Genomic DNA, 12154 nt, shown 5'->3' with positions numbered 1-12154 from the left:
TTCAGATAGACACTCAAGACTACTTTGATTCAGATGGACCCTGAAGACTTCACTAATTCAGATGGACACTATAGACTTCCCTAATTCAGTGGACACTCAAGACTACACAGATTCAGATAGACACTCGAGACAACACTTATTCAAAAAGACACTCAAGACAAAGTAGATTCAGATGGACCCTGAAGACTTCACTATTTTAGATAGACACTCAAGTATGCTGATTCAGATAGACACTCAAGACAACACTTATTCAGATAAACACTCAATACAACGCTGATTCAGATGGACACTGAAGATTTTTCTGATTAAGATGGACACTGAAAACTACGCTAATTAAGATAGACACTAACGACAACACTAATGCAGATAGACACTCCAGACAACACTAATTCAAATAGACACTCAAGACTACACTGATTCAGATGGACAATGGAGACTTCACTTATTTAAATGGACAATGAAGACTTCACTTATTCAGATGGACACTGAAGACATTCAGATAGACACTCAAAACAACTGTAATTCAGATGGACACTGAAGTTCACACTAATTCCGATGGACACTGAAGACTTCACTAATTCAGATGGACACTGAAGACTTTACTAATTCAGGTGGACACTCAAGACTTCACTAAATCAGATGGACACTGAAGACTTTACTAATTCAGGTGGACACTCAAGACTTCACTAAATCAGATGGACACTGAAGTTCTCACTAATTCGGATGGACACTAAAGACTACACTTATTCAGATGGACACTGAAGACTTCACTAATTTAGATGGACACTGGAGACATTCAGATAGACACTCAAAACAACTGTAATTCAGATGGACACTGAAGTTCACACTAATTCAGATGGACACTTAAGACTACAATTATTCCGATGGACACTGAAGACTTCACTAATTCAGATGGACACTGAAGACTTTACTAATTCAGGTGGACACTCAAGACTACACTAAATCAGATGGACACTGAAGTTCTTACTAATTCGGATGGACACTAAAGACTACACTTATTCAGATGGACACTGAAGACTTCACTAATTTAGATGGACACTGAAGACTTCACTTATTCAGATAGACACTCAAGACTGCACTAATTCCGATGGACACTGAAGTCTTCACTTATTCAGATGGGCACTGAAGACTACTCAAATTTAGATGGACACTGAAGACTACTCAAATTAAGATGGACACTGAAGACTACTCAAATTCAGATGGACACTGAAGACTACTCAAATTCAGATGGACACTGAAGACTACTCAAATTCAGATGGACACTGAATACTTCACTTATTCAGATAGACACCCAAGACTACACTTATTCAGATGGACACTCAACACTGCACTAATTCCGATGGACACTGAAGACAACTGGAATTCAGAACGACACTAAAGACTTTACTTATTCAGATTGACATTCAAGACAACACTTATTCAGATGGACACTGAAGTTTCACTAATTCAGATGGACACTAAAGACTACACTTATTCCAATGGACACTGAAGACTTCACTAATTCGGATGGACACGGCAGACTTCACTGAATCGGATAGACACTTAAGACTGTGCTTATTTATATATACATTCAAGACTTATACTAATTCAGATAGACTCTTAAGACTACACTTATTCAGATTGGCACTCAAGACTACATTGATTCCGATAGACACCTAAGACTACACCAATTCAGATAGCCAATTAAGACAATGCTTATTCAGGTAGACAGCGCTCATTTAGATATATACATAAGACTACACTAATTGAGATAGACACTTAAGACTACACTAATTCAGATAGACACTTACGACAACGCTAATTTAGATATACACTCAAGACAATGCTTATTCAGATAGACCTTCAAAACTGCTGATTCTGATAAGAGGCTCAAGACAACGCTGATTTTGATGGACACTCAAGACTGCTGATTTTGATGGACACTCAAGACTGCTGATTCTGATAAGACTCTCAAGACAACGCTGATTTTGATGGACACTCAAGACTGCTGATTCTGATAAGACTCTCAAGACAACGCTGATTTTGATAAGACTCTCAGGACAATGCTGATTTTGATGGACACTCAAGACTGCTGATTCTGATAAGACACTCAAGACAACGCTGATTTTGATAAGACTCTCAGGACAACGCTGATTTTGATGGACACTCAAGACTGCTGATTCTGATAAGACACTCAAGACTGCTTATTTTGATGGACACTCAAGACTGCTGATTCTGATAAGATGTTCAAGACAACGCTGATTCTGATAAGACTCTCAAGACAACGCTGATTTTGATAAGACTCTCAGGACAACGCTGATTTTGATGGACACTCAAGACTGCTGATTCTGATAAGACACTCAAGACTGCTGATTTTGATGGACACTCAAGACTGCTGATTCTGATAAGGTGCTCAAGACAACGCTGATTCTGATAAGACTCTCAAGACAACGCTGATTCTGATAAGACACTCAAGACTGCTGATTCTGATAAGACACTCAAGACTGCTGATTTTGATGGACGCTCAAGACTGCTGATTCTGATAAGATGCTCAAGACAACGCTGATTTTGATGAACACTCAAGACTGCTGATTCTGATAAGACTCTCAAGACAACGCTGATTCTGATAAGACTCTCAAGACAACGCTGATTCTGATAAGACTCTCAAGACTGCTGATTCTGATAAGACACTCAAGACTGCTGATTTTGATGGACACTCAAGACTGCTGATTCTGATAAGATGCTCAAGACAACGCTGATTCTGATAGACACTCAAGACTGCTGATTCTGATAAGACTCTCAAGACAACGCTGATTCTGATGGACACTCAAGACTGCTGATTCTGATAAGATGCTCAAGACAACGCTGATTATGATAGACACTCAAGACAACGCTGAATCTGATGGACACTCAAGACTGCTGATTCTGATAAGATGCTCGAGACAACGCTGTTTATGATAGACACTCAAGACAACGCTGATTTTGATGGACACTCTAGACTACACTCATTCAGATTGGCACTCAAGACTACACTGACTTTGATAGACACTATGCTTACTCACACGCCAAAGACTGCTCTTAATTAGCAATTTAAGATTGAAATATGTGTTTTACAGATTGGTCTGAAAGATCCAAACAGATTGCCAAGATATGGAGGAAACTGACACCGGATGAGAAGCAGCCTTACCTGGTGAGGGTTCTGTATCTTACGCATGTAAAAGTGTCCATTTCAATTTCAATTTCTTAAAAACTCTTTCAAAATTTTAATAGAAACATCTTTAAAAAAAGATATAATCAGTGCATTTACGATTGTATTGTTTAAGACTACAGAAAATTTTGAAATTTTGCAATACATCCAGACATACAAGTCAAATCCAGATTTTACCTTATTTCATAAAAGTAAATTATTGCTGAAATGGGGATTACAATTGGCAGAATTGATTCCTTTTTAACCAGTTTAACATTTTGCGAACCAAATAAGTATGAATGTTAATGCTTCAGTTGAAAGCTCGAAAGAATCGTGGGTCGGTGAAGCCAAAGGTGAAGGTCACAGCAAAGAAGAAAGAGCCTGCCATGCCACCTGGCCCTCTGCCTGGCATGTACAGCCCTGACAGTAAGTAATTGACAATCAGTGTAAATTAAATACTTAACACTGCTTTTATTTCACTTAGGTTTTATTCTTGCCAATAATCTCAAATGAATAAAATACCTTACTATAAAATACATGATAAACCTATCATGTGTATCAAAGTGATGAATATCATTATCTTGTCGAAAATACTACACCTCGCAGAAATGGTCCAATATGAATATGGAAAACAACAACCAAAAGCTATCGAGCATCTGCAGTACATCATCTTCAAACGGAGACTAAGGGCTTTTTATGGGTCCGCAGGAGGGCATAATAAAATTACACTGCCCGTCCATCCAGTTTTCTCTGTCTGGGCTGTAACTTTGTTATGCAGGGTGGGATTTTTTGTTCATTACATAAAGACAACGTTTCATGTGCAACACCCAAGTCCCTACTTTAAAAGTCAAGGTCACACTTACGGGTTTATCATTATGGAATGCTGCATATATACACATCATATGTCATGCATGGCAATATTTAAAGATTACTTTGCACATGTGTGCATTCAGTCTATATGTAGGGTGCAAAGCCCATGTCCCTACCTCTTACTGCATCACTCCTCCACGTCAACCATTATCTGAGCAGGTATATGCTTAAAGTTTATGATACCTCTAGCTGGCTGAAGGCATATTTGTAATTTCATAATCCATTGAACTATATTGTACATCAGAGGCATTCCTCCTCTTGCTTAAGCTGTTTTTAGCATGTCTATTTGAAGAATAAGGAGAGCTTTTCTACTTGACATGGTGTTGGTTTTGACGATGGATTTAAAATCCCAGATCATAAACTGTTCATTCATTTGACTTGATACTTCACACAGTTGTTGATGGACATCAGAGAATTAAATGAGACAACTTTATGATATCCGAAGTTCAAACTATAGCCCTTGATTTACTAAGAAAGTTTGGTCAAAGTTTCATCACAAGTTAGGACTTTTACTAATATTTCGAATAAAATTCTTTTAATTGATTGGATAAATCACTCTTTTTGTCAGGGACAATAGACAATTAAGTGAGACAACTATGTAAATAAATGTCCTTAACCATACATGTGATAACGTCCCGGACGTCCAGGATTGTCCCGGAAATCGTATCTCTGTCACGGAGTCACGAAGGGTGCATGTTTGTCCCGGAAAGTCATAAAAAAAATGAGAAAAAAAATCTCGGAATCGATTATCTTAATTTTACCAATGTAAGTCAGCTATTTTGCCTGTCTGGGACACTGGTCGTAAAACACAGGACATGTTGACACTAATCCGTTAATTGGTATGCGTGTCGTCGAGGTCATCGTCAATCACCCGATAATTGATCTATTGGCCTATTGTTGTGCTTAAGGAGTCGGGGAGGGTTCTTGTATACAAATTCATTGTTTTCATATGGATTTGTTTGGTCTTATGAATGATAGCTTTTAATTGATGAATTAATATTTTTCACACATTTTACCGACAAATTGTTGTGTATTTTTACGCCGAAATAAAACTGACGATATGGGGTTTACAGGTGGTTATATAGTGCTTTAATCACGTGACCATGGTAAGTCACGTGATTGCTTTATACAGCCGATTGTTGGATTGTTGACACGTCTCTATCAAAATTATATGCATCTCCAAACGGAAAAAAGCTCATAGACTGGAAAATCTTCTTGATCGTCTGGAAAGAATTGTGTGTCATAAATTGCAAACGTTTTAAATGTTATGAAAAAATAAATATTTTGTAACGCATGTTCTCAAAAGCGCGGGATAACAGGTGCCCGTATAGTTGTTTATTTCCTGTTTTGATGAAACCGAAAGTAGACTGCATATCCTCCTGGTTAGCACTTCATTTAAAGCCTGGGAAAATATCTGGTGGTTTTATGTTTTCTAGAAAATGCAGAAAAAAACCCATGTCAAGTAAAAAATACATCTTGGCAGTCAAAATAGGTACATTTTCCCGATGTTAAAAACGACTAAAATAGCCCCAGATATGCTCTAGAATGCACCACAGACGTTCCCCATTTAAAAAAAATCCGGGGACCCCCCTAGTGTGCGTTGACATTACGACGAGTGTCCCGGAATCCACCCCAAAAATTATCACATGTATGCCTTAACCCTTTAGCACATAGGCAAGTGGCCAGATTACACCTCCCAGTCAATAGCCAACTTACTGATAATCAGTCCTTATTTGTATTGGCCCTTTTTAGGGGTACTGGAAAGTGCAAATTTATTCAGCAGTATGACCTTTAGATCAATATTACTCCCAATTATTGTGGCCAAATTATTTTTATAACTCCTTATGATCCTTAATACAAAATATGGCCTCTAATTGACATAGAAAGTTTGGTGAAACGATTTTGGCACATTGACACTTTATAATGCTTCTCAAAACCTTCGCCCAGTGTCCCATTAGGGAGGAAAAATCCCTCAGATTTAAAAACAATAACAACAGGCTTTAAGAGAAACAGGAACAAATGACAAAGTGAAACTGCAGTATGTGAATAAAACTGAATGTAAAAAAACAACAAATCCACATGGGAGAAAATGACTTCATGAATGACAACGAATATTTACTTTTTGTTAAATTATTTGGTACTTAGACCTGCTAAACCAATCACCCTGAATACTACAAAAATTCCCCTGAATTTTCAGCCTTTCTGAACAAATCTTCTGGAATGTTTTCCTTTTATATATTGTACATTTATAAGGTTGTAAAGGCAACCGCAAGCCGGTTGAACTAGTAATGTATGTAGGAAAAGATACAAGAAACACTGCGTTTATTGATAATGGGCATTTATTCAAAATGCCATAAAATAAAATCAACAAGAATAGGTTGACAAATGTTACGTTATGTTTTTCGTAATACAATATCTGGATGGGTAAACCGCCCCCATTATGATAGACAGAGAAATACAAAGTTGTACATAACGTAATATTATGGCAGTACATGTATAAATAAGAAAATGATTCATTTTGATGAAACACAAGTAATAAAGAATCAAACGATTCAAAGTAAAATGTGCGGCAAACTAGCCAGTCAAATTCCTTTTTTCAAGAGAAAAAGAGGTGGAGGAGATGGAGGTGGTGGTTAGTTGAAAAAAATAAACTAAATTGTTGAACGCTTCTATTATGCCGAGGTAAACAAAGGAGATGGCTGAAGAGTCTGATTGGTTTACTGAGATCGCATGAGAGGTCAAGTGACCTGATAAGCCCGGGTGCCTTAACAAATCTTCTGATTGGCTGATAAAGGCACTGCTAATGAAATATTTGTTGCACAATGACATAAAGAATTTTATGTGTACATAAAATACTATAACTATGGCATGTATGCACATGAATTGTTGAATTTTGTCTGAAGCATGCATACAGTAATGTCGTGAAATAACACATACAAAAGAGACAGGGATGGTAAAATTCCGGATTAATCCGGAATTCCGGATTTAAGGCCTCATGGATCGATTTTGAGATTAATGTAAATCCGTTGAGTTTTTTCTAGGGGGGAGGGGTACAGGGAGCGATTCAAGCTCAGATCGAACAATATGGGTACGAAAGGTGAGTTTTCCGGAAGTGTAAAGCCGGAAATTATCGAACCTATTTACGTCTTGGCAGTCAAGCTATATGATTGGTTAAGCTAGCATCGGGTGATTACGGAAATAACCGATGGGACTAGAAGACAGTATCCGGATATGACAGACGACAAAGACGAATAAACGAGTATTGGAAAAAATCCGACCACCTTCAACTTCTAAAAACATCGATTCGTCGATTTAAAGGTATATTTGCTATTTATTTTTAAGAGAAATTTAGCAACGTTTCTTTTTAAGTTAATAGAATGTGATCAAACTGAGAATGGCTTTTGGGCACGTAGCAATATTTCGGACATTGCGATTCGGAGTGTGTCATAATAATCGATTTTTATTTTACAAATTTTATTTGGCCGATTGAAGTTTACGCTGTTAAACCGTTTCTTTATTGTTCCCATAATGTTTGAAGCATTGTTCTCAATAAGAAGTGGCTGTTGACTATAATGGAAGGTTCAAATGAAAATTAAAAAAAAATGAATACATATTTTGTAGTAGTAATATCAGGGGGGAGAATCGAGCTTAACCTTAGCATTCAAACAAGATGGCGGCGCCCATGTAAAAGGTGAGTTTTTCGGCGATTTAAAATTTTGGAAGCCAGTTTAAACACTGGCATATTGTGAAAAACCTGCTAGAGAAAATTCCACACCCATTGGTACTTGGATCTCCCTGAAACATGCTGTAGTTTTGTCAAACATTCGGACATCGGCATCGACTCGAGAGGAAAACGAACTAAAAGGCACGGCTAAGGTTAGGATCCCTCAATAATATTGGCCTGTTTTGACGATTAGCAACACTATTCATGATTGTTGTGTCAAGTTGGTACAATATAAATGTGTATTGATCAAAAGTTATCCGTCTAGAAACCGGTAATGACGTATTTGCTTCAAAATTAGTATTTATGCACAATGCTAAGGAGCAGTGCACGCAAATAAGTGGCTACGGTTAGGTGCCATTTATTGAGAGAGGCGTTCATTACCTACGGTAATTTTGTTTCGTGTTTGTATCTGTTCTTTCTGAGAGATTAATGGTTTCCGTAACACTGTGCGACATCATCATTATCCAGATGAGGTATTTTGAAACTGCCAAATCTGAGTTCGCTGTGTTTTCATCTAGATACAGTTGAGAAAAAAAACTACAGTGACGCGATGTTGTGGATGAAAATCGTCTATTTTGTAGTTTTTGGTTTACCTGTTTAAATTTGAGGATGCATTAAAACAATTAATAAAGAAATATTCACATTCATATTTAATCAATCGTTACCAGAAGCGAAACTGATTGCACTTAATTAGTACTTAAATTGTCAACGGTAGATCGGTCTTGTCAAAAATGTTGACAAAAGATTGTAATGATGATAAAGGTTTAAAGTAGATGAATGATGTTTCCTGTATACTCGTATTTGAAAATAATGTCTGGCTCGATCAAACATAGTTTAAACGGTTGCAGGCATAGGACGAATACTTTACAGGTTGTTAAATAGGTCCGATCTAGAACTGTTATGTTTGTTGTGTCACTAAACCCTAGTTTCTCCTGACATGATACTACTCTATTGTTTAGATCTTCGTTTGTGATTTAAGACAGTCTTGCTGTACGTCAACGCAAACATGGCTAACGCTATTTAGCCATAGCGTTAGCCATGTTTGCTTTGACGTACAGACATTATTTTCAATTACGAGTGTACCGGAAACATCATTTATCTACTTTAAACCTTTATCATCATTACAATCTTTTGTCAACATTTTTGACAAGACCGATTCACCGTTGACAATTTAAGTACTAATTAAGTGCAATCAGTTTCGCTTCTGGTAACGATTGATTAAATATGAATGTGAATATTTCTTTATTAATTGTTTTAATGCATCCTCAAATTTAAACAGGTACACCAAAAACTACAAAATAGACGATTTTCATCCACAACATCGCGTCACTGTAGTTTTTTTTCTCAACTGTATCTAGATGAAAACACAGCGAAATCAGATTTGGCAGTTTCAAAATACCTCATCTGGATAATGATGATGTCGCACAGTGTTACGGAAACCATTAATCTCTCAGAAAGAACAGATACAAACACGAAACAAAATTACCGTAGGTAATGAACGCCTCTCTCAATAAATGGCACCTAACCTTAGCCACTTATTTGCGTGCACTGCTCCTTAGCATTGTGCATAAATACTAATTTTGAAGCAAATACGTCATTACCGGTTTCTAGACGGATAACTTTTGATCAATACACATTTATATTGTACCAACTTGACACAACAATCATGAATAGTGTTGCTAATCGTCAAAACAGGCCAATATTATCGAGGGATCCTAACCTTAGCCGTGCCTTTTAGTTCGTTTTCCTCTCGAGTCGATGCCGATGTCCGAATGTTTGACAAAACTACAGCATGTTTCATGGAGATCCAAGTACCAATGGGTGTGGAATTTTCTCTAGCAGGTTTTTCACAATATGCCAGTGTTTAAACTGGCTTCCAAAATTTTAAATCGCCAAAAAACTCACCTTTTACATGGGCGCCGCCATCTTGTTTGAATGCTAAGGTTAAGCTCGATTCTCCCCCCTGAATATATACTAAGTAGGAGCAGTCAGTTTATTTTCTATTTGAGACAGTTCAACAAAACTTCTTGAGGACCCAGTTTGAGTGAGATTGAATTTCTATAGTTGTAATTTGAATTTCCAGGTATGTTGATGGTTCCAAAAGTCAGGGATGAACAGACACCTCGGCCAGTGCATCCAGTTGTTCCTGTCAATGACTGACAATTCAATGCAGAGGCCATGATACTTGGATTTATGGCTGAACATGCTCCCTGGCACCACAGTAGTGTGTCTTACTTAAGACACTTGCCAAAGATACAAAAGCTCTCAGCGAATTAAAACTTCAAAGGTGTACAGCATCATATAAGATGACTTAGGGAGAGGCAAGCCATTTCAATGATGAACTTGTGGAGGAGTTAAGTGAAACTCAGTTTTGTTTGAACTTAGACAGGTCAACAAACACAAACAATGAGAAAACTGTTGCAGCTATTTTTCTGCTATAGAGAAAGAAATAGTGTTGAGACATTTGGCCTCCTTAAAAATCACAAGGGCTGATTCTGAATCAATTTTCAAGGAATTTGAAAGCCAGTTTGAGAGACTTGAACTGACGTGGGACAATCTGGACAATCTAATTTGTGTGCTACTGGACTCATGTAACACCATGAGGGGAAAAAATTTGGCTTTGAGACCAGAATACGTCAACTTGTCCCTCACCTCATAGACATTGATGGCGACACAGTCCAATATGACCACAACGGCTCACTGCCAAAGCATTTACAGTCCCGTTTGGATATTACTTGGAATAATATATATAATAATTAATAATATTATATTCTCATCAAATGTGCAGCTAATGGAATAAATACTCTTTATGATATATAAAAATTGAATAAATAACAGTTTTACAATAAACATTTGCAAGCTTGATAATTGATATGTTGTTCATTATTATAAATCAAACATCCCACAGTGTAGACTGTTCATACACAGGCATTTGATCATAGCCAGTTGAGTTTTATGGGAAGTGGACAACTGAACCAATATGTCAGGTACATGTTTTATGCCTGTGACTTCAGGTAAAAAAGTAAATTTAACCTTGTTTAAAGACAAAGGTGTTTAACTTCACTGCTAAGATTCCTGATAATTGTTCTGATTGGGGATGTCTCCTGTTGAACATAATTATATCTACCAAACCGAAAGGTGTACTCCTTGAACACTATTCTAAGGCAAAAAAGGGTATGAGAAACCCTGAAATACTGAAAGCTTCGGGGGGCTTTGCCCCCCTTCCCCCCCCCCCAGGGCTTTGCCCTGGACCCATCGGGGGGCTTTAGCGGCCCCCTGAACCCCACGCAGACATTTTCAGGATTAGCAACTTGGCTCTGTTATCATCCCTGAAGAGAAGATTAAGAATGAAACATTGCTAGATTGTTTTTGTTTAAGCTGCATAGTTATTGTTTAAAAGTTTAATGCTTGGTGCTCTCCTGGAACCTGCTTCAGAACCTGCACTTTTCATGGTGCACTAACCTCTGTCAGTTTCTCAATTGTCTATACAGTAGATTTCTTGGTTATTTTCTTGGACCCTGATAGTCACCTATGTAGAATGACATACATGTATAGATCATGTTGGCGGGTACATTTTCCATGGGCGTGTCTGTGGCATCACACTTTCATGTTTGCTCTCTAACTTGAGCATTTGTAATCCAATTTTTAATAATTGGTCACAATGTTTATTGGCTTAATAGCTTTAATTTCTTCAAAATTTGGTTCAAGAACGATGGGCAGATATGTTACCTGACAACTGGGCTCAAAATTCTAGTTTCTATTACAGCAAGTTATATGTAGTATGAATTGATTGATTAATAACTATATTCCTTACTTTATACCTAATGTTGTATGAATGGTATGGGTCAATTTCCGAAAATAGCCAAATAAAACCTGGACTAGAAAACTTGATTATTTCGATGTTCACACTACCTGAATAGACTTGAGGGTTAAAGTCACTCAGTCAAAACTATTTTTCAGTCATGGTATGATTTGTGTACATTATCAAAAGCATGAGCTTAATGTTTATCACACCTGAGTACTCTGTGTTAGAAATGATGCACAGTTTATTTGTTGTAGATACAGTAGGTACTCCAGGTGTGCCAAGCCCCATCAACTCGACCCCCGTTGGGATGCAAAGTCCGATTAGGTCTGGAGGCCAGATGATCCCTGGAGGTATGTACCAATACACATAAAAAAGCCAACCCTCTAAAGTGTACATTGTTTAATGGCAAACTAGGGGATATCCTCTATACTGTCCATTGATAAATGGCAAACAAGTGGATATCCTCTATACTGTCCATTGATAAATGGCAAACAAGCTGTTATCCTGTATACAGTCCATTGATAAATGGCAAACTAGCGGATATCCTCTATACTGTCCATTGATAAAT

The 12154-nt window shown here is 37.4% G+C and overlaps 1 protein-coding gene across 7 annotated transcripts in view; it reads left to right on the top strand.

The window, feature by feature from the left end:
* Positions 1-12154, top strand: part of LOC128234614 (histone-lysine N-methyltransferase 2D-like) — a 258013-nt gene that overhangs the window by 101330 nt on the left and 144529 nt on the right. For all 7 annotated transcript variants that reach the window (XM_052948961.1, XM_052948963.1, XM_052948960.1 and 4 more), the window contains exons 30-32: positions 3117-3190; positions 3502-3613; positions 11841-11936. In XM_052948961.1, coding sequence (XP_052804921.1) covers positions 3117-3190; positions 3502-3613; positions 11841-11936 — 282 coding nt within the window. The remainder of the gene's footprint in view (positions 1-3116; positions 3191-3501; positions 3614-11840; positions 11937-12154) is intronic.

Source organism: Mya arenaria, chromosome 5 (genome assembly GCF_026914265.1).
Source record: "Mya arenaria isolate MELC-2E11 chromosome 5, ASM2691426v1".
In the NCBI taxonomy this organism is placed as follows: Eukaryota; Metazoa; Mollusca; class Bivalvia; order Myida; family Myidae; genus Mya; species Mya arenaria.
This window is presented reverse-complemented; position numbering and strand designations above follow the sequence as displayed.